The sequence below is a fragment of the Podarcis erhardii genome, assembly GCF_964252035.2.
Source record: "Podarcis erhardii genome assembly, chromosome: 7".
Classification (NCBI taxonomy): Eukaryota; Metazoa; Chordata; class Lepidosauria; order Squamata; family Lacertidae; genus Podarcis; species Podarcis erhardii.
Window position 1 is genome coordinate 74,147,254 of NC_138511.1, and position 23,646 is coordinate 74,170,899.

Consider the following 23,646-nt stretch of genomic DNA (forward strand, 5'->3'; position numbering starts at 1 on the left):
GCAGGTTGGGGAAGGTTGGCATGGAGGGTAGAGCTAGGAGGTGGCACCGAAGCCCGAGTCTTGACAGCCAGCCTCTTTCTTTCCACAGTCCCACCCCTAAGTGCAAAAATTACGGTGACAGCCAAGGAGGTCAGGCCTGGCCAGTTGGTGACACTTCATTGCAAATCGGGCAGTAGCAACCCTCCTGCCAGCCTAACCTGGCTCAAAGATGGGAAAAGGTAAGAGGATGTCTGACTTCCCCAATGCCCGTCCTACAACAGCTTCTCCTGCAGGTCTTGCTACATCTTCAAAGGCCCTTGTCCATTTCTGCCAGGGCTAGTCCAATACATTTTGGAACCTTGGGCAGGATTGTGTCCTTTGACCTCTCATTCTTTGCTCCTCCAGTTTGCTGGAACATCTTAGGGCTCAGTCATGGACAAAGGTAATGTGGACACCCAAGTCTCTCCAGCTTGTTTTCCTGTGTATATTATTATTATTATTATTTCCACTTATAGACCAGTTATTATCCAAAGTTCTCCAAATGGTTTACAGTAGGTCAGCGTTCTTCAGCCTTGGATCTCTAGATGCTGTCGGGTGACAGCTCCCTTCATCCTTAGCCATTGGCTAAGCTGGCTGTGGATGATGGGAGCTGCAGTCCAACAGCACCAGGGGACCTGGAGTTGAAAAACACTGCAATAGGTTACATATGAATATAAGCATTGTAAGTAAGGCAGAGAGCCTTCTTGGTAGTGGAATGCCCTCCCATCAGATGTCAAGGAAATAAACAACTATCTGACTTTTAGAAGACATCTGGAAGCAGCCCTGTTTAGGGAAGTTTTTAATGTCTGATGTTTTATTGTATTTTAAATATTTGTTGGAAGCCGCCCAGAGTGGCTGGAAAAATCCAGCTAGTTGGGCGGGGTATAAATAATAAATTATTATAGTATTATTATTATATAAGCACCATAAAAACCATGCTTGGGAGTCACAAGTGGGCAGAGTTGCTGTTGTCCTCAGGTCCTTCTTGGAGGCTTTCCGTAGGCATATTTTTGGCTATTGGGAGAACAAAATTCTGGACTAGATTTGCCAATGTCCTGATCCAGCAGAGCTTTTTCTTGTTCTTATAAGTTCTTGATAAGTTATTGTTAGTAGTGTTTCTTCTTCAGGTTGAAGGCAACTAACCCAGAGCAGAAGAAAGCAGAATTCGGAGGGTTTTCCACTTCAGGAAAGGTGACTCTGGTGGTGTCATCTGCAGATCATGGGATGAGAGTAGAATGCCATGCATACAGCTCTGTCCTCTCTGAAGGTGTGAATACCTTCTACCAGCTCACTGTCCTATGTAAGTATGAAGGAGGGATGGGAGGGAAGTTCAGTTCAGTTTTACATTTACCTACCTAAAATGAATGCAAAGCTACCTAAGCCACACTTTCTGAAACAATGTGTGAACCGAAAAGCATCCTCCCTTCAAAATGCATGCTTCTCTGAATTTTGCACTGCAGTTCTACAACCATTTTTGTAATGTGCACAGGCTAGAGTTAAATGTGCATAGAAATGCATGAAAATAATAAAGAAAGATCCATTGTATTAGGGAAAACAGCTTGCAAATAACCTAGCATAAAAACTGCATAAAATATGTATATGGAGAAATGTAAAATAAAATGCCGTTGGATTTTCACAAGGATTTCAAAAACCATTTTGCAGACTGACGGAGAAATGAGGAAAGCAAACTGGAAGGAACAACCAGGAGGTGGGAGCTGTCACTCATGTGTGTCTTCCATGACCACATTGCAGTTCATTGGGCTGAAATCATGGTTGATTTGTTTACAGTTTTAGCATGTGTTGTCCCCAGGGCGGATGTAAGGCAATGTTTACCCGGAGGGTTTCTGTGGAAGCTCTTTGAAATGTACCAGCAACAACCTGCCATATGCTCATATTAGACACCTTTGGGCTGCAAGAAGCAGGAGGGAAAGTCACTGGGAAAGTCATCTGAGAATCTCTTCTTCCTCTGCTTTTTGCACAGTTCCCCCAGAGTTCTCCTCTGAGCAACCTCTAGTAGTGCAGGCCGTGGAGCACGGAGCTGTCCAGCTGCCCTTGCTGGTGTCGGCCAGCCCTCCAGACATCACCTATCGCTGGAGCTTCCTTGGTGAGGTACTCTTGACAGGTGGGTCCAGCATCATTCTTGGAGTGAAGTCCCAAGCTGTTGCTGTTATTTCGTCACCACTGTGCCCGTCTTTTTGCAGACAAATGAGACTGGTCCTAGCTGCAAGGAGCTTCCAATCAAATGGCCAAATTAGATGGGGCGCTGAACATCTTTGCATTAAAAATGCAAATTAAAAATTAATTAAAAATGCAAATAGCATCCACACAGTGAGTTATGATAATCACCTGGCTTGCAGCAAGTCAGGAGGAATTTCACCATTTCTTCCCTGGCTGCGGTTCTAAGGAAAATTCTCCTTTTGAAGCTATTTGCACTGGAAGAAAAATACATTTGTTGACTAATACAGGGGTAGGGAACCTGTAGCTCACACACTGTTGCTGTGCTACACTTTGCATTATCCCTGGCTATGGGCCATGCTAGCTGGGAGGGAAGGAAGTTGGAGTTGAACAAATATCTGGATGGCCACAGGTTCTCCATTCTGAGTTAATATGCCTCCTAGAATCCTTAGCGGGCTTCATCCTTCTGGTGAAAAAAATGCCTTGCAGTGGAAGGGTAAATTGTGCAATGACAGCTGGGTGGGCCAGTGCCAAGAGCAATAAATCACACTGCATCAGTGAACTTAACTCTTTATTCAAGGAAACAAGGTCTGCCTAGTGAGCACAGCAAGTCATCCCAGTAGGTCTTGCCCCTATGAGGCAGTTGTGGAGATTGAAGTTCCCCATCTTCTCACAGTTGCCTAAGTCTCCTCCTCCCCTGGGTCCTTTCTAAGCAATCTGAGATTCTGTTGCTGTGCCTGTCTTTGCTCCCCCCTCTTCATAACTCTTCTGGTTCTGGGAGACCAGGAGGGGGTGGAGCTGGTCGCAGCAGGAGTAGGAGACATCCTGGCTTCCTCACCAGCCTGACTCATCTCTGTCTCTTGGCCTCCTCTCCTGCTTCTGATTCTGGACTGCTATCTGCCCCAGACTCTCCCTGCTCACTAAACCCTGTTAGCTCTTCAACTTCCAATCATTCCTCCTCCCAGGCTTTTCCCTCTGACCACTCATCATCGTCCCATCACCAACCCCTGGCTCTGAGTCTTCTTCCCTTGGGGGTTCCCCAGTTGCTGCCTCCTGCCACTCCTCTGCATCCAGCCAGTCCATGACAGCCAGCCTGCTCTCTTTCTCTCTCTGGTCTGTTGCTCGCCTGTTCCTAGCCCAGTGAAGACTGGTCCATTAGGCCCAGTTGGGCATTGCCCCACCAAGCTCAGCTGTCCTCGGCTAGCCCCCAGTTGCTTACCTCCTTAATTGCAAGGGCTATCAGCTTCCTCTTCCTGAGTCTCAGGGTTGCCTTTGTAGAGCTCAGCTGGGCGGAAGACAGGGACAAAAAACAGAATTAGTTCACTTTCCCTGTCATTGGTTCTGGCTCCCTGACCTCTGTCCCACCAGGTCCAATAGCCAACAGCCACCACTGTCCTTGGCCCTGGCTGAGAGCCAGTGTGGTGTAGTGGTTAAGAGCGGTAGACTCGTAATCTGGTGAACCAGGTTCGCTTCCCCACTCCTCCACATGCAGCTGCTGGGTGACCTTGGGCTAGTCACACTTCTTTGAAGTCTCTCAGCCCCACTCACCTCACAGAGTGCTTGTTGTGGAGGAGGAAGGGAAAGGAGAATGTTAGCCACTTTGAGACTCCTTCAGGTAGTGATAAAGCAATATATCAAATCCAAACTCTTCTTCTTCTTCTTCTTGTCTGCAATGCTTTCCTTAAAATTGGTCGCCTCTCTGTCTTCCTTAGAGGGTTCCCCACGGTATCACCTGCGGGATGGTGGCTCTCTAGAGATCTGGAACCTGACCAGGGCGGATGCTGGCAAGTACAAGATCTACTGCGAGAACCCAGAAGGCCACAATGAAACGGCCCTCTTTTTGGATGTGCAGTGTGAGTATCAGGTGGAGAGGGCATACCATTGTATTCCGTCACTTGAAGGATGAGGGGCCTCATCTGTGCTTTTCTGTCCTTTGTGATTATAGCTCTGGCATGCTCTCCTCTGCCTTCCTTCTCTTGGTGTCTCAGCACACATCCTCTCGCAGCTGGCCTGGGTTTAGCTTCATGCCTGCTCTTGGGAACCAATGCTACATTACTCTCTCTCTTTGTGCGGTGGTGTAACATAGGAATGGGCAAATCCTTCAGTTTCAGTTTCCATCATTTCCCCAATCTGAAGTGCTATTTGTCACATTTCCCGTTACACACACACACACACACACACACACACACACACACACACACACGTGTGCATCCCTAAGGCGGTCGGATGGTGCCTTGCTCACCTCCTTCTGGCAACTCCTGAAGCCCAACCAGTGCCAGACATATTGCTCTGCTTTCCTTTGGACCATATCAGCAAAGCTGAGAGGGGTTCTCAACATTTGGGTAGCCCAAGACCTCCATACACCCTGGTCAGGCTTTTGCCCCAGAGAGGTGGTTTGAGTTCACTCCCAGAGGTGTGCTCCATTCTCTCTCTGAACAGCTGGATGCCAACAATGTATACACTCTCTCTCTCTCTCTCTCTCTCTCTCTCTCTCTCTCTCTCTCTCTCTCTCTCATCTCTTTATGACATTTGTCAGCATTTTGGAGTTCATTTCTTTTAATATACACATATTTGAATGCCATCTTACCTAATGAACACACCTTTCCCAGCAATTTCCCTTAATATACACTAGTGGCCAAAATTGTGGAAACCTTTTGGAAGAAGTGTATTTCTGAGGTTTGATGGCTCATAACACCACTTTTTTTTTAAAAAAGTAATACCATAAAATTACATATCAGTGGAAAGATAATTTAATGAAGAATGTAATGCAACAAAGTTTGTTCACTTATCTGTATTCTATAAAAAAGTTATAGCCAAATAACCAGAAAAAGGAAGCACAACTTGCTTAGGTTGATATGCAGTAGGTTTCCTTCATTTCAGTGTAGCCAATGAGCATGAGTGTTTATGAGCAATCAAACTTGGGAAATACACTTTCCCCAAAAGGTTTCCACAATTTTGACCACTAATGTAATTCACTTTCATAGGCAATGTTTATAATTCTCTTTATTTATTATTGTGCACACTTTCCCCTGTTAGACGCTTCTTTGGTTGGGAAACTGCATTGCTAAGTGTGCATTTTGCAGGATAGCTGCTTTGGGGGAGTAGCTATTGTTTCAGGATATGTGAATTAGTTAGATTTGCATTAAAATGTGGACCAAATTGAAATTCTTGCCTGTCGATAGCATGCCACGTACCTTTCCCCCCATGAACAGATTCGCCATCCATCCGCAGCATTGGAGACCCAACCTATGTGGACCTGGGGGGCACAGCTGAGATTGAGTGCCAGGCGGATGCCAACCCCACACCTGCAAACATGTTCCAGTGGAGATGGCTGGTAAGTGGCTAGTCTAGACCAGAAGCTGAGGTTAAGGGTGGAAAAAGACTTTCTGTTTGATTCAAGCTTTTACCCTGTGGCCCTGCTGATGATGCTGGACTACAAATCCCATTATTGCCAACCGTTGGGCATGCTGGCTGGGGCTCATGGGAGTTGGAGTCCAACTATATCTGCAAGGCCGCAGTTTCCTGACCTTTCCAGTCCAAGGGCCGCACTTCTCCTCTGGGTAACCTTATAGGGGCCACACGACAGTCCTGGGTGCACCAAAAGCCAAAATTGGGTGGAGAAATGGATGTGACTCTAATCGACATTCCAGCCATTCAAACAGCTGCATCTCTCCATCCTTGATGCAGGGGAGCAAGAGTCATGAGTTCAACTGTGTCAACAGTTCGATGACACAGTCCAGACAGGCAAGAGCACTGAAGGCACTGTGGAGCAGGGCTGGTAAAGGGTGTGGTTTTGTGACCTAGAGAAAATTCCGAGGACCAAGTGTAGAGGTTCTGGACAGGACTGGCCCACCCATGAGGGACCTGAAGCAGCTGCCACAGGTGGCAGAGTCCCTCAGGGTGGTGCCTCTGTGGATAATCCCCCTGCCACTGCCAGAGTCACATAGTTAAAGCAGCTTTTGGTGAGATCTTGTGGAGTTTGTGTAGGATCTCACCAGAAGTCACTGCCATGCAACCTTGGTAAGTAGAGGGGGAAGTGGTGGGGTTTGGAGGCGGCACCTTCCTGTTTCGCTACAGGCGGCAAAACAGGCTGGGCTAAGTCCCCCACCCCTGCTTATCCTCACTCCCATCCAAAATGCCACAACAGAGGCTGTTACTTGTGAGTAAGAGAGAGATCTTTATTCAGGCTAGGATGGTACAAACTCAGCAGCACACTCAGGGTCCATAAGACATGAAGCCAAAGAACACCAGCAACAAAGCCTTAAGCTGCTTTATTCTGTCAGCCAATAGTCTCACCAGACTATTTATTTCCGCACTTGGCTGCAATATATACTGAACGCCGATGCAATGTAGAGCATCTTTTATTCTCGATGCCAATAGGTTTGCGGGTTTGTTTGCTCTCCATTTCATTAATGCTTTTAGAAATTGTTTATCGCACTTGCATTTATATTGATTGTATTGCACAGTTTTTATTATTAGGTTATTTGCCACTCTGGGTACTTTTAGCAGAAGAGAGGGATATAAATAAACAAATAAATATTGACAGCTCCGTTGCGGCAGTAAAAAATATGAAACCCACTGCACCATGGTTAGTTTGCTTCTGCAGAGAACCAGACAGTTCTTACCCTGTTAAGCTGATGTGGCTTTGCTCAGCAAGGTGAGCTTTTCCTCCAAGCTGTTGCCTAACTTAATAGCAAGTAAACCTGGTTTTCTTTCTTCTTTTGCAGATTAGTGAGGCGTGTCTAGCACTGCCAAGGAGTGTTTAGGAACCCAAAATACTGTGATTTTAAAATGACTAGTGTAATTTGTAAGCTTAGACCCATCATAGCAAAAAATAATGGGTGAAGTCATGCCAAAGTCACATTTCAGTCTGCCATCTTGAATCAGAATGGTGCCAGGCACCCCAAAGTTAGTGAAGACTGCCGCCCCCAACCCCAGGAAACCTCACGTCAAGTTTTGCTACAATGACTTGGAGGTGGAGCAAACCCATGCAAAAAAATGGGCAAAGTCACACCAGAGTCATATTTTCTACTGCCATCTTGATTCAAATGGCTCCCAGAACCCAAGTTTCAACATAGACCACTCCCCGCCATCTTGGAAACGCTTGTGCTGAGTTTGATGATGTTATCTTGAAAGGCAGCTGAACATATAGAGAACTAATGGACAACCCCTTTTCCAAAATATGTAGTAGATCTATTTATTTATAAACCGCTTCACAGTCAAAAGCTGTGTATAATAAGATCAAATGAGATAAAACAAAAGATTGCAGGCTCTATGGACTAAAATAAAATAAATAAAATAAAATAGTTTCTACAGTATATTTCTACAATTGTGCATGCTTCTTTCCTGGGTGCTGACAGCTGGAAGATGCTTATTTTAATGGAATTATTATTTTTTGCCTGCAGCTCCTAGTCAGTTGACACAACCCCGTTTCTTAAGTGAGGGGCAGGGATTATTGCCAGTGAAAGTGACAAGTCAGTTTTTGTAGCTAACAGGCAGGAAAGGCTCCAAGGATATGGTGTTGTTTTGTGTGACCTGATATTCTTTTAGAGCAGGGGTAGGTAACCTTTGGCCCTCCAGAAGTTGCTGAACCATAATTCCCATCATACCTGGCCATCAGCCATGCTAGGTGGGCCTGATGGGAATCATAGTCCAGCAACATCTGGAGGGCCAGAGGTTACCCACATTTGCTTTGTAGGACCTTTCTCACCCTGGTGCCCCCCAGATGCTTTGGAGTACAAGTAAAATAGTGATAGGGACTGTTGATTTGGTGACGCAGACTAGGCCAGTGGGTGCCATGCCAAACCCTGTCCAATACACTAGCCCTCATTGGGTCCCCCCCAGTCAAGGTTTGAATTTGCTCAGTGGCAACCCAGAGGAGCAAGGAGTAAAGCTTAACCAGCAAAACCCACAGGTTCAAGATTAGGACTGGAACTAATAGCTCGGTTTATTATTGTATAAAGCTGAACAGTTTTATGAAATGCTCTTCTGAAAGTTTATAGGACTTACAGAAAATAAAACAAAAGATATAAAATAGAACGTCCAAAAATAAAGCAATTTACATTTGATGAAATGTAAAGCAATTTGACGTCACTTGCATAAATTAATTAATAGTTTAGTAACAGTGTGAGCTAATAAATAGCACCGAGAAAGCAACTGATCTGAGCAAGTTACATGGTCTCCTCCTAACCCCCTCCACCTAGTTCTAAAACTATTCTGTAGTATAGTAGATCAATAAATTTCATAGCTACTGGTCGAAGACAATAGGTCAGACTTCAGCTGGGTGATACACACAAAGGTGCATAGGTGGGAGACAGAAAGAAAGAGGAAGAAATATAAATCATACAACCTACCCACAATGCCCTCAAAGAACCATCTAATCCCTCCCCCCACATATAGACATTTTTGTTTCAATCAGCAATTGAAAATGGGGCTGGATTTTTCCATCAATTTTGCATAATTTCACTATTTGTGTAGGCAGATCATCATAAGACGTGGAACATGAATGGCCATAATCTACTTGGGAAGGGGGAGAAAAAAAGAGAGTAATTGAGATACCTGCTGTATCACTTGTGCTCCATGCAGGGCACATGGGCATATGACAGCTGTCATGGGCTGACTGGGAACCCCCAAGGAAACCCCCAGGGGAAGAAGGTTCAGAGCCAGGGAATTGATGGTGGAATGATGATGAGTGGTCAGAGGGAAAAGAGGGACCAGACTGGAAGAAGGAGGTGTCAGAAGCTGAAGAGGCAACAAGGCTTAGTGAGTGGGAAGAAGCTGTGGCAGAGAGCAGTCCAGAATGAGAGGCAGAAGCAGAGGCTGGGGGCGGGGGCGAGGCAAGAGGCAGAGATGAGTCAGGCTGGTGAACAAGCTGGGGGGGGGGTTCTCTTCCTGCTGCTGTTGTCAGCTCCCCTTCCCCACAGGTCTCAGGGCGGTTCACAGTATAAAATTGCAATATAAGATGAAGGTATGCTAGATAAGGAACCAGGGGAGGAGTCTTAGAGAGTGATGGGAAGACCTTTGGTCCTCGCAACTGCTTCTTTGAGGCAAGACCTACTGGGAAGAGCTGTTGTGATCACTAGGCCTGAGCTGTTTTGATGTCTTTGAATAAAGAAATAAGCAAGTCAGAAATTAAATAGTTATAACAAAAGGGGAAAAAAACTGCTATGGAAAACCTCTTAGAAATTTTTTTTTGCTCTCTAGCACCATCTGGTGTTGCATGTTAATAACACATTCAAATCACTGGGTTTTTGTTTTGTTTTTTTACTAATGTAGCTGAGTCCCAGGTGTTTTATTGTTGACCTGCTCCTGACTCTGGCTCCTGATACCAGCCCTGGCTTGCCAAAATAGCTGCCTTTCATTTTTGCTTTGGCTTTGTGGCCATTTGCTACGACTCTCCACTCAATGTGCCTAAAGCAGCAAAGGTTTGTGCAAAGGTCCAGGCAGCTTACACAAACATTACACAGACGGGTGATAGCATTGTCCACTTTAATCCATTATGGCTGCACCATGGTGTGCATTAACATTTCTATAACGGCTGAGAATGCAAGCCTAGGTAGGCCCAGATTAACAGGGAGCATCCCCATTTGTCCCATGAGGCTATTTCAATGAAGGTACGTTCACCTGTCCTATACCTAATTTGTATGACATCAGATGGGCAGGTAAAGATGCAGCTGGGCCACAAAGGGGTTTGCAGGTCAGCTGTGGGCTGGGCTTTGCAAGCTCTGACAAGAAGCTGATCATTGGGGCTTGCAAAGCACCTTGCCTTAAAAATATTAAAATTATTATGAGTGATATTGAAGGATAGCAACTGACTAATATCCAGAATGCAGTCCGGATTTCTGCGGAGAGAGGCTTCAGTTCTCAAACGTGCTCCAGTCAGTACCAAGAACAGATCCCTCTTATCTTGATATTGTACCCAGAACGATTTGGAGCAGAGCCTGGAAGAGCTGGGGATTGAACTGCAGTCGGACGGGCTGGTAGGGCGACTTCGAGTCCAGGAGGCAAAGCGAGCCCATGCCGGACTCTACGAGTGTCAGGCGGACAATGGGATAACCCCAGCAGCAAGGAGTAGCGCCCGCTTGATTGTTCGATGTAAGTTTCCTCCTTAGTATTTCTGCAACCCCAACCTCTATATTTTGCCCTGCCCCACTTTCCCTGTGTCTGATGTCCACCACTTATTTCATTCCAATTATATAAAGAGTAAGATATAAAGATATTGAGTTGTAGCCAATGCTGGTCTTACTCAGAGTAAACCCACTGAAATTCCTGGACATGACTAACTTGGGTCCATTAATTTCAATGGGCCTACCCTGAGCAGCTGACTAGAACCCATCGAGATCTCTAATACTAGGAGGCTTGCAAACAGTAATAGAGCAACCCAGTGCTCAAAATTAAACAGGCCGGTTGGGCTTTTTACTTCTTGAACAAAATGTATAGATTGCTTAATAATAATAATAAAAAAGCAAAAGCCCCCAAGCAGTTGTCATAAAATGGCGTGAAATATTTATCAAAAATTACAGCTAAAATTAACATTCCTTTTTGTTTTAAAATGAACACCTTCGCCACGGCTTTAAGAGGCCTCATTGAGGCCAGGGACATTGCTGCTGCTGCATCGTGAGTGCTTGGAGTGTAAGGCCTCTCCCTCCTTAGGCTAACTCCACCTGGCCTAGGGGGCGGGGCCCAGGCTCACCTCCATGATAGTTTTAAGGACACCGGTGCTGCTGCAGCAAATGCTAAAGATGTTTTATATATTTTAAAATGTTTTAAACGTGTTTTTATTGCTTATTTTGTTGTACCACCGTGAATGGTGGTTTTTATCTATGTATTCTTGTTTTGTTCTATCTTGTTCTGTTTCGGGGTGGGATATTGAGTGGGGTGGGGATTGGTTTTTGTTTGGGCACAGTTGTTTTTTGGTTGTTTTGTCTTTCTATTTTGTAAATGGAGGTTATTATGAGGCTTGGGATTGCTACCGTGGAGGGGCGAGGGAGGTATGGCGGTGGGGGCAGATGTTATAAGCGAAGGGGATTGAGATACAGATATGCTCGTACCCCTTCCAATCTGCGCCCCATCCCGAGAGACGAGGGTAGGGTGAGCAAGGATTACTCACCTCCTTCACTGGTGTTGTGCAATGCCAGGTCTATAGGCAACAAAACCGCCACCCTGCGAGATTTCTTTACCTCGCAGGGGGTCGACCTGGCTTGCGTGACGGAGACCTGGGTGCGCGAAGGGGTAACTGTTACCTTACGAGAGATGGCGCCCCCGTCCTCCACCAGTCACGGACTGTGGGCCGGGGGGGAGGGGTGGCATTATTAATCCGGGAAGATTGTTCTTTCAGGGCTCTACCATCGCCATCGATCCCTGGCATTGAATGTGTTGGCCTAGTGTGGGGCTCCGAGGAGAGCTTGGCTGTCTGGCTGGTGTACCGGCCACCTAGCGCACCAGCAGCCACCTTGTCAAGCCTGCTGGAGGCGGTGGCCGGCTGGGCCTTGGAGTTCCCTAACCTATTGGTATTGGGAGACTTCAACTTCCATGCTGATGCCACTCCCTCCTCACAGGCTCTGGACTTGGTGTCTTCCATGGCGACACTAGGGCTCTCCCAGTTTGTTTCGGGCCCCACACATCAAGCAGGCCACACGCTGGATTTGATCTTTGGCGCCGGTATAGATGTGATCATGTCTCCTTCGATGAAGGTGCCATGGTCTGATCACTACGCTCTGAAAGCTAGGATTGACTTTCCACCCCCACCCTGCTTAGGTGGTGAGCCGATTTGGGCTCGCCCGCACAGGCTGATGGACCCTGATAGATTCCGTCAAGCCTTGCGGGACCTTGCTCCCCCTGGCGACTCATTGACTGAGCTTGTTGAGGGCTGGAATACCCAGCTCCTGGCAGCCATCGATGAGATCGCACCTAAGCGCCCTCTGCGACCCCGCAGAAACCGGGCTCCCTGGTTTACCGAGGAGCTTCGGAAAATGAAGCGGGACCTCAGACGGCTAGAGCGAGTATGGCGGGGTGCCGTGACGGAGCCTCAAGAACATCTTATAGGGCTTTTATGAAAACCTATGAGATGGCAGTGAAGGCCGCTAAGAAATCCTACTTCTCGGCCTCCATTGCATCCGCTAGCTCTCGCCCAGCGCAATTATTTAGTATAATTCGGTCTTTAACGTCCCTTGAAGGACAGCCAAATTTAAATAATAATCTGACACACAGCTGTGAGGCATTTGCGAGCTTTTTTGCGGAGAAGGTCCTGTTGCTCCGCCATGACCTCCCTGCCAATTTGGATACAATAAAGGAACTGGAGGCCCCTCGACTGTCCTTGGGTCCAGTATTGGACCACTTTGACCGGATATCTCCAGCCGATGTGGACAGACTCCTCCGAGCTGGAAAGCCCACCACCTGTCCTCTTGACCCGTGCCCGTCATGGCTGATTAGAGCGTGTCCAGACGAGGTGCGGGCCCCCCTGGGGGATATCATCAATTTGTCCCTTGGCACCGGGATATTCCCAGGGGAACTGAAGGAGGCAGTGGTGCGTCCGCTCTTAAAGAAAACATCATTAGATCCCTTAGATCTATCCAATTACCGCCCGGTCTCGAATCTCCCATTCCTGGGTAAGGTGATTGAGAGAGCGGTTGCTGAACAGCTTGGTAGGTTTCTGGATGAAACATCTGCTCTGGATCCATTCCAGTCCGGCTTCCGCGCTGGCCATGGGACCGAGACGGCTCTGGTCGCCCTAACAGATGATCTCCGCAGGCAGCTGGATCGAGGCGGGTCGGGGCTGCTGATTCTTCTAGATCTGTCAGCAGCCTTCGACATGGTCGATCACGAACTCCTGGACCACCGCCTTGCCGACGTGGGGATCCAGGGCACAGTCCTTCAATGGCTGCTGTCAGGTCTGCCTCTAGATCCCAGCTCACAGAGGACCAACGCCCGGTGGATATAATATACAAAGTCTTTATTGAAGTTTAGTTTCCATTTCAAAGCTCTGGGCGCGCAGACCCACGTCTCGACGCTAGACCGGCTAAGTCCCCTCTGACTCACTGCTCCTTCCACACCAGTTTAAGATCCTAGCCCGGCTCCACCTCCTACGCTGTTCTTTCCTTCGCTGGGTCCTTCTGCCCTCTGGGGTTTCCTCCTTCCTGGACTCCTCTGACGCTGACCCCCCTTGGTCTTCCCCTTCCTTCCGGCGGGCTTTAGGACCTGGCTCCCTACCCGGGCTCCCTGCTGTGCCGCTCGCCTGTACATTTGAACTTGGCGCGTGCGCCCAGCCGGTAACCTTCCTCCTGACCGTTTCCCCGCTTCCTGATGTGGGCGTGACCAAACCTGACTCCTCTCCTCCCGCTGGTGGTGAGAGCACTGGTCCCGATTCCTGGGACTCCCCCTCCCCACTGCGCTCTGGTGGGGAAGCTGGTCCTGATTTCCAACTGCTGCTCAGGGACTCCCCGCTGGCCCCTTCCTCCTGGGGCTTCCCCCCTGGAACCCCCCTCGCTCTGGCCATCGGCGCTCCCTTCTGTGAGTCCTCCGATTCGCTGGAGAGGCTTGTGGAATAACTCTTTCCACTGTCACTGCCTGCTCCCCCCTCGGACTCCTCCTCCTCACTCTCCATTTGCTCCCCCTCCTGTGTCTCTCCTTCTGAACCCCTGACAGCTGCGCTCGTTTCTCTCTGGTCGGGGACAGAGGGTGGCGCTTGGGGGGGAATTGTCATCGCGCCACTCCTTGGTGTGTGGAGTGCCTCAGGGTGCGATTCTCTCCCCGATGCTTTTTAACATCTTTATGCGCCCCCTCGCCCAGCTTGTCCGGAGTTTTGGGCTGGGCTGCCATCAGTATGCTGATGACATCCAACTCTATCTGTTGATGGATGGCCATCCTGACTCGGCCCCGGACACACTGGCGAGATGCCTGGAAGCTGTGGCTGGATGGTTACGTGGGAGCCGGTTGAAGTTAAATCCTTCGAAGACAGAGGTCCTCTGGCTGGGGCGGGACGATATGGGATTGAGGGGGCAACTCCCATCTCTTGCGGGGGTGCAATTAGTGCCAGCACCGTCCGTTAAGAGTTTGGGTGTAATCTTCGATACCTCCCTCTCTATGGAGGCGCAGATTACAGCTATAACAAAGGCGGCATTTTTTCATCTCCGCCAAGCTAAGCAGTTGGCCCCTTATCTCTCTCGCCCTGACCTAGCCACCGTGATCCATGCGACGGTCACCTCCAGACTGGATTATTGTAACTCGCTCTACGTGGGGCTGCCCTTGAGACTGACCCAGAAACTCCAGCGGGTGCAGAATGCCGCGGCGAGACTCCTTATGGGGTCTTCGCTGCGAGATCACATTCACCCAGTACTATACCAGCTGCACTGGCTCCCGGTGGAGTACAGGATCAGGTTTAAGGTGCTGGTTTTAACCTTTAAAGCCCTATACGGCCTAGGACCCTCGTACCTACGGGACCGCCTCTCCTGGTATGCCCCACAGAGAAACCTACGGTCTGCAAATAATAACATCCTCAAGGTCCCAGGCCTCAGAGAGGTTAGGCTGGCCTCAACTAGAGCCAGGGCCTTCTCGGCTGCGGCTCCAATCTGGTGGAACGCTCTGTCACAAGAGACTAGGGCCCTGCGGGACCTGACATCTTTCCGCAGGGCCTGCAAGACAGAGTTGTTCCACCAGGCCTTTGGTCAGGGCGCAGCCTGACTCCCTCCTCTGGCAACCTGCACAGAATATTGCTTAATCGGTTGCCACTAATTTGATTTTAATTTTTATAATGAATATTTTGAATGTGTGATTATTTGATTATTTGATTATTTGATTATTTGATTATTGTTAGCCGCCCTGAGCCCGGCTTCGGCTGGGGAGGGCGGGATATACATAAAATTTATTATTATTATTATTATGTGTTATGAAATGATCAGAGATACAGATAAAAGCAACAAAATTTAAATCTGAACCCATGTAATAAAACTCCACAATACATAGCACTGTGTTCAACTCAGTTCTGCTCAGAGAAAACTCACTGAAATGAATGGTTATTTGTGTCCATTACTTTTACAGGGTCTACTCAGACTAACTTGGGATCCAGCCCCTTGAGCTCGCAGAGTAGGTCCATTGGAAATGCCCATTAGTTTCAGTGGGTCTGTGTAGGACTCTCATCGGACACAATTCATAATACCCACTGATTTACATGAACTTACGCAGTAAAATTGAAACAAGAATTAAATACTGTGGTTTTATTGCTTTTGAAGTTGGAGCTAAAACTCTGGTGGCTGTTGCAAATATGCTCAGTCTCCTCACAGACCATTCTTTTATGAATGCTGCAAATACTCTCATGATTTCTTCCTTGTTCTACTCCCCTCACTTGTACCGCAGACCCACCAGAGATCATCAAGAGCCCTGGACTGAGGAAAGTGGCAGCTTCAGGAGATGGGAGAAGCCAGGCAGCGCTCCAGTGCCGAGCTCAAGGTGTTCCTACTGTGCACTTTAGCTGGGCCAAGAATGGTGTGTCCCTTGACCTTCAGAGCCCCAGGTGAGAGTTCTCAGGTGAACAGGTAGGTACGTGAGCAGGGAACCTGATAACAGGCATGAGAAGGGATAGAAGGATCCGTCAATTCTGGTTCTTTCATTTTCTAATTTTTCCAGTCTTAAACTTGGTTCTCCACTTTTCTGCAGCAATTTGCTCCCCTCCCCCTGCTTAAAAAAGGAAAAATTCTTTAGCTTTTTGGTGCAAATTTTGCCTAATAAGCACATTTTTGTATGCAGTATTGACTGTTGTAGACATTTTTGCAAGCAATTTGCGGAGTGTCTGGGGCAACCCAGCCAGGTACAACAACAACAACAACAACAACAACAACAACAACAACAACAACAACAACAACATTTTCCCATATATAATCCCCATTTGCATATCCACACACTTCCCCCAAATATATGCATTTTTGTAAAAAATTGTTTGGAGAACTGCGCTGCAAAATCCGGATAAGTGCAAATTTCAAAGCACTGCCTGTGTTTCGGTTCTTGTAGTGTTTTGGAAGGAGCAAATCTGAGAAGTCTGACTTTTAATGCGAACTGAATCAAATTTCTCCTCCCATCCTTAGCCAGGAGCGGCTCATCCTGTGGGACAGAGTCACAACAATAACCTCCTTGCGAAAGCACTGCGGCTGTATGCCAAGAAGGAGCTGTGGTGAGGGCAGTGGCGAGGACACGGCTGTACAGATGCCCCGGTGGGCACATTAGATTGGCTCTGCTGGTGCATCTGCGCGGCCCAACCTTTCTGCCACTTCCCCCCTCTTGTTCCTGGTACACACCAGCAACGCTGCTGATGGGAGGTTCGTGTGGTGGGTCTGCCCCCGCTAGGTGGGCCACTGCTGATATTTGAGGATGCTGTTGTGGTTCATGTCCTGCTCGCAGGTTGTTCTGTCATCTGATTGGCCACTGCGAGAACAGGATGCTGGAGTAGATGGATCTTTGGCTTGTTGCATCATGTCCTTCCCAGTGTCCCTAGTTTGTCTTATAGTGTAAAGGCTATAGCCCCTAGTTTGTCTTATAGTGTAAAGGCTATAGCATCATCCCACACTCTCATCCCCTGGTGGCCTCCTAGTTAAGTGCCCCAATAACTCTGGTATCTGCAGCAGCCTAATGTGCAAGTCTTCTGTGACGCACCTGAAATGTGACAAGCATTCTTTCACCAATCCTGGGGAGCCCTGCCTCGCTTGCAGGGCTGGGCTCACCTTCATCCTGCATGCCTCTGTTGCATAGCTGTCAACATTTCTCTTTTTTTAAAAGGGAAATTCCCTTATTTGGAATAGGATTCCTCGCAAGAAAAGGGAAAAGTTGACAGCTATGCTCTGTTGTCTCCCCCTTCCACTTATTCACTTACTCCAAAGTAAGCTCCTCTGTCCTGACACAGCAGAAGGAGGAATAATAATAATAATAATAATAATAATAATAATAATAATAATAATAATTTTTTATTTATTCCCCGCCCTCCCGAGCCAGGGCCGGGCTCAGGGTGGCTAACAAAAAATATAAATTACAATAAAACATAATAGAAAAAAAACAAAAACAATTAAAATATGGCTTAAAATACAGCTTAAAATGCAGCCTCATTTTAGTGTAGCCCACAAATCAAGACCATAAAGGGAGGAAACATCAGATATTCACCTGAGCCAGCTATCCATGCTGGTCCTATGTGGGCCAGAAGAAAAGCCAAGGGAAAATTTATATGCTGTTGATGGCAGGTGTTCTCGAGGTTTCTTGAGCATGTGTATAGGACCCTCGCATTATTTCAGGGGAAGGTGTGGGATGCTCATGTGACCCGAGTTGTTTTCATCTCAGAAGGGGGGAGGGCAAGGAAAACCTGTGGCTTGCCAGTTGTTGTTGGACTCCAACTCCCATCAGCCCCATGCAGTATGGCTAATGGTCAGGGATGATGGGAGCTGCAGTCCAGAGTCATCCAAAGGGCTGCATCCCTGCAGTAGGGAAACAGAAGGTGAATAATGGGAGCCATGCTACTAAAAATGTTCAGTTCAGTTCTGGCTCAGATTCAGTTCTGGCCTGAAGTTTGTTCTGATATGGATGCTGGCCAGTTGAAGCAAATAAAGACCTGGCAAGAGGTCTGGTAGTCACCTGGAACCAGCCCAGTTCTCATTGAATTGGGAAAAGTTTAAAATACCACTAATGTTCCTGTGCTGATTTGCATAGCAGAATGGGGGTGGAGCAGCTTAACGCGTCTAATTTGTTCCAGCTAAATGTCAGCCATAACCCATAAATAGTCTGAAGCATGTCTGAAATTAAAAATAACCAGAACACTTATCTGTAAGTTCATGCTTTATATATAAATTAAAAATGGGATTTTATTTTATTTTATTTATTTATCTTTTTTAAAAAAACATTTCAGGCAAATTCCACTCCTAAACCTTAAAGCAATTTTTATCCTGTTTCCTGCTTTAGGCATTTTAAGGGCAGGAGCTATTGTTGGCTACTAACCCAGATGTCTTTGCTCTACCCACACTGCTGGAGGCTGTGTGCTTCCAAATGCCATTTGCTGGATACCTCAGAGTGAGAGAAGGAGGCTGCTATTCTCAGGTCCTGCTTTTGGCTTCTCCTGGGCATCTGGTTGGCGACTGTAAAAACAGGAGGCTGGATGAGATGGGCCGCTGGCCTGATCCAGAAGGCAGTGATTATTATTATTTATTATTATTATTTAAATTTATAAACTGCCCTTTGTCAAAAATACTACAGGGCAGTTTACAACATAGAACATAACAAAAATATATATGTGCAAACATAACATTATATCTAAAAAAGGTAAAGGTAAAGGACCCTTGACAGTCCAGTCGCAGACGACTCTGCAGTTGCAGTGCTCATCTCGTTTTACAGGCCGAGGGAGCCGGCGTTTGTCCACAGACAGTTTTTTATTCCCCCCCAATGTATCACGAAATTCAAAGTGATTAATAATAATAATTTATTATTTATACCCCAGCTATCTGGCTGGGTTTCCCCAGACACTCTGGGCAGCCCCCAACAGATTAAAAACAGAATAAAATGGGGTTTATGTGGGGTTCCCAAGTTCTTCAGGCTGTGGATGAAACTACATGTGACACAGAGTTCTGTGAGGATGTGTGATTTCCCATACCAACACAGAGTGCAATTGAAGTGGAGACCTGTGTGAGGAGAGAGGGCCGTTGCCACTTTCTATTCATGCCACACCCAGCCATTGAAATCATGCCTAATCTGTTTTTAACTGCACGAGGGGGCAGGCTCCATGTTGGGGTCATGTGACCAGCATGACTAAGCCACTTCTGGTGCAGTGGAACACCGAAACCAGAGCAGCGCACAGAAACGCTGTTTACTTTCCTGCTTCAGTGGTACCTATTTATCTACTTGCACTTTTTTGGCGTGCTTTCGAACTTCTAGGTTGGCAGGAGCAGGGACCGAGCAATGGGAGCTTCTGATCAGCAATCCCAAGGTTCAGTGGTTTAGACCACAATGATACCCCCCCCCCCAAATCCTCAAAGCAGTTAGATAAATTGGCTCCACCTCTTTGTGGGGACACGTTGCGGGCGAGCTGCTGAGCCTCCCCCCTCAGCGTGGTGGCAGGACAGCGTCCCGCCTTACGCTGGGGAGGCCCAGCCATGCCAGGTAGCCAAGTGGCCAATCAGGTTGCTTGGGGTGTGTGTCCGGGGCCAATTTAAACCACGGCGCGATACTGAATCGCCCCTTTTCAGCCTTGTGCCCGTTAACATTAACCTAAAATTCTGTGTCCTTGTGTCGTTATTCTCATGGGGGTGGCTTGGGGGCTTTGACACGCAAATGCAATTATAAGTATAAGGAATGCATGCTAAAATACAGTTTCTCCTAAGCTAAGTTATTACCTACTCACCTCAGGTACAACTAAATCAGTGCTGTTTTTCTAGAAAAAGAGGTGCCAGAACTCACCACGAACACTTCCCTTGTTATAATGACAATGGCACCCACATGAGAGGTGTCGGAACTGAGTTGGGAAACGGCTTGGAACGGCTTGGAAAAAAAGCCCTGACTTTAATACACATCTAACAATGAAATCTTAAGAAATAAGGGGAGGGGGGAATCAGCAGTACAGAAGCAGTGCAGAAGGACACACTCTTCTCTCTTTGTAAAAGTAGCTCTTGATCTCCATCCTCGCAGAAAATGAAGTCCTTGTGTTCTTATTGACAGAGTGCTTCATTACATTGCAACTTGCCTTCAGCTTCTGTTTTCAATGGGCGAACTGAGATATCATTTGTGTTTTGATCTTGAAATACAAATCTGAGAAGAGCCCTTGTTGCATCAGCCAATGGCCAACCCCCACCCAGCATCCTGTTCTCACAGTGGCCAAACTGGTGCCTACAGGAAGCCTGCAAGCAGGAACACAGAGCAACAACAACAGCCCACACTTGTGACCCCCAGCAATTGGCACTGAGGGAGCAATGACTGTGGAGGGAGAACATAGCCATCGTGGCTGGTAGCCATGGATAGCGCTATCCTCCACGAAAGATCTGGAAAGATTGTCAATCGGTAGGAGACTGCCTAGCTAGCTCAGATGGCAGAGCATGAGACTCTTAATCTCAAGGTTGTGGGTTTGAGCCCCACACTAGTCTACCTAAACCACTTCAACTCTATGATTTCTTAAAGGGGTAGCTGAGGAATGGTAGAGGCAGCAGTGACCGAAAGCTGGGTGGGTGGGGAACTTCTCCTGGTCGTCTGCAAGACTCACAGAAAACTTGTTGGTGGATGAACAGCAGGTTTGGCAACTCCTGGAAGTCCAGCTGGCAGAGTGGATGGCTTGTAAGTAGATATCCCTGGAGAACCTGGGCACTCACTCATTGTCAAATTCGTGCCTGGAGGACTAGATGATCCTTGTGGTCCCTTCTAACGCTACTATTCTAGGATTCTATTATTCTTTTCTACCTGATCTCTTGCCGTCATTACCTTCTTCCAGGTATACTGTGGCTGCAGAACATGAGGGCTCCTTGCACACCAGCACCTTAACCATTGCCAATGTGAGCGCCGTTCTTGACTATGCCACCTTTACCTGCACAGCCAGCAATGAACTGGGCACAGATACCCTCGACATCCAGCTACTTAGTACCAGTAAGGACAAATGGGCCACTAAGATCTAAGTCAGGGATCAGCAACCTTTTTCAGTCCACTGTCCCTCAGACCTTGTGGGGGGCCGGACTATATTTTTTGGGGGGAAATGAACAAATTTCTATTCCCCACAAATAACCCAGAGATGCATTTTGAATAAAAGGACACATTCTACTCATGTAAAAACACGCTGATTCCCGGACCGTCCGTGGGCCGGATTGAGAAAGCAATTGGACCGGATCCGGCCTCTGGGCCTTAGTTTGCCTACCCCTGATCTAAGTTGTAGACTTGGCATATGTATCAACTGAATATGAGGGGCAAAGACTCACTATCCCTTTTTACAAGTTCTTAAACAGTTCATTTCTTTCTCACCAGGCCGCCCTGACCCACCATCAGGGCTAAAGGTTGTAGGTGTTGCCCACAACTGGCTGGCTTTGGAGTGGAGCCCTGGCTTTGACGGAGGGCTTCAGCAAAGCTTTCGTGTCAGGTAGGAGTCATTTGGCAAAAGCCACAAACATTACTCAAATGGGAATCTTTAAAAATGAAACAGGTCCGTTGTTTAAAACAGGGAGCTATGGGAATTGGTTTGGTAAGGAGATCTCCTGGCTCCCTAACAGTTCCAAAGACTCCCTTGTGGATAAGCTTTGGTAAAAAAAAAAATATTAAGCCAAAATGACAGTGTATGCTCTTGCACTATTAGACTAAAAGTAAATATATCTTTGTCTGGCTTCAGAAAGATGACAAAGTCGATCCCAGAGCAGCTTTCTCGGGGAGAGCATTCCACAGTAGTGGGTATACTGCAGAAAAAACTCAGTATTGATCCAAAGTAGCTTCCCTGAAGGAATAACCCAAACATCACAAACCTTCTGCTTGTTTCTTTCACACAGAGAAGCTTGAATGAAGTAGAATAGGAAATATCTCTACACATCAGATCAATACTTTCTTCACTAAGAAATGCAAATTGATAATTCTCTCATCGCCACCCTCCAAACATCTTTTGGAGGGGAGCAAATAGAGAAGGGCCTTAAATGGCAACCTCAGGATTAGGTGGTTCATATGGTGAAAAAGTGGTCCTTGAGGTCCCAAGCCATGCAAGGCTTCAGAGGTCAAAAACAACCCTTTGAGTTGGGTTTGAAACTGATTGGTAGCCAGGACAAGCAAGCCAGAAACTGCAGTTGTGTGTTCCTCTCTGTCCTCTGTCTGAAAAGCAGAATAACTTACCTGAGCATGTTTCTTGAACCAAGTACCACCATCAGTTTTACAATGGGAAGGAGGGAGGAGGAGGCAGTGACGGCCACCAACTTGGATGGCTTTAAAAGAGGCCTCGTCCAGCAGGCTGAGCGTATGTTCTTATGGGAATGTTGGACATTAAATGGCACTTTTCAATTGCGCCTCTTTTTCGCCCACTTCCATCCAGGTACCATTGGCCAGCAGCTCCCAGCTTTAGGTATGTGGATGTCTTTCCGCCACAGTCTCCGGCATTCACCTTGATGGGCCTGCGCCCAAACACCGTCTACAATGTCTCCGTCAATGCCCGCAATGCCCTTGGTGAAAGTGACTTTGCTGATGGTGGGGCAGGACTGAGTGTCACAACTACAGGTAAGGAGCACCTTACTGTTTAGCAAGGATGGAGCCAGCAAAAGGGTGTGGCTATTAAAGGTCACATTCAACCACACTTTCACTGTGTGAGTATACTTGTGTGTAGGCACCTCGTTAGAAGCTTTCATCCATTTAGCAGAGTTTCTGGAAGCAGTGGTCAGCAACTGAAGCTACACCTTGAGAAGAAACACTCAGAGACGCCGTAAAACTCAGTCAAGTGATATATTGCTTGATTGGTCATAAACGCACCACGGTAGCACTGTTTACAGTCATTATAGCAACAGCTGTAATGTTTCATTCCCTCTTTCTCTTTAGCAATAATGTAGGCAGACACAGTCTATCGGCAGTCATGACGCAACAGATTGCAGAGACAGCACTTGTTGGTCAGTCGTCTGCAAAAAGTGAAAACGGAAGTCCTCCTTTTATCGGCACTTCCAGCTGAAGCTGCGCATGCTCTGAGTGCTACTCCCACTTTCTGGATGAATGACTCCCTAACAGTGGCCTGCACTTCAAGAAGTAATCGGCAGTGCTGTGCAGTAGGCTGAGCATTGCATTTGAACAGGAGAGATCCAGATTCAAATCTCTGTCTAGTGATCAATTTCTGACCTTGCGCCAGTTGCTCTCTCAATCTTGCCTGCCTCTCTTGGTGACTGTGAGGATAATAAAATGGGAAGGGGTGGAGAGGGAGTCAGGTAAACTATTCTGAGTTCCTAAAGGAAAGTAAGGTAAAGGTAAAGGGACCCCTGACTATTAAGTCCAGTTGCAGATGACTCTGGGGTTGCAGCGCTCATCTTGTTTTATTGGCCGAGGGAGCCGGCGTACAGCTTCTGGGTCATGTGGCCAGCATGACTAAGCTGCTTCTGGCAAACCAGAGCAGCGCACGGAAACACTGTTTTACCTTCCCGCCGGAGTGGTACCTATTTATCTACTTGCACTTTGACGTGCTTTCGAACTGCTAGGTTGGCAGCAACGGGAGCTCACCCCATTGCGGGGATTTGAATCGCCGACCTTCTGATCGTCAAGCCCTAGGCTCTGTGGTTTAACCCACAGCACCACCTGCATCCCTAAAGGAAAGTATAAGCATGTAATAAGTGAGAAACAGAGTGGCAAAATGATCCTGGATTAACTGTTATGCTAAGCATGCTGTAGAGCTGGGTTGCAACAGAAGAGCAGGTTAGCAGTGACTCAAGTACTGGAAAGTGGCAGATTTCTGTGACTTCCATTCTTTTTTCCTGAAGGTATGGGATTTTGCTTACCCTTCCTGAC

The 23,646-nt window shown here is 47.3% G+C and overlaps 1 protein-coding gene across 1 annotated transcript in view; it reads left to right on the forward strand.

Annotated features, from left to right (window-relative positions):
* NPHS1 (NPHS1 adhesion molecule, nephrin) overlaps positions 1-23,646 on the forward strand; it is a 52,150-nt gene that overhangs the window by 20,242 nt on the left and 8,262 nt on the right. Inside the window, exons 14-23 of the mRNA XM_081868676.1 lie at positions 89-218; positions 1,146-1,318; positions 2,000-2,140; positions 3,906-4,046; positions 5,406-5,527; positions 10,116-10,287; positions 15,544-15,700; positions 20,633-20,784; positions 21,157-21,268; positions 22,199-22,380. Coding sequence (XP_081724802.1) covers positions 89-218; positions 1,146-1,318; positions 2,000-2,140; positions 3,906-4,046; positions 5,406-5,527; positions 10,116-10,287; positions 15,544-15,700; positions 20,633-20,784; positions 21,157-21,268; positions 22,199-22,380 — 1,482 coding nt within the window. The remainder of the gene's footprint in view (positions 1-88; positions 219-1,145; positions 1,319-1,999; positions 2,141-3,905; positions 4,047-5,405; positions 5,528-10,115; positions 10,288-15,543; positions 15,701-20,632; positions 20,785-21,156; positions 21,269-22,198; positions 22,381-23,646) is intronic.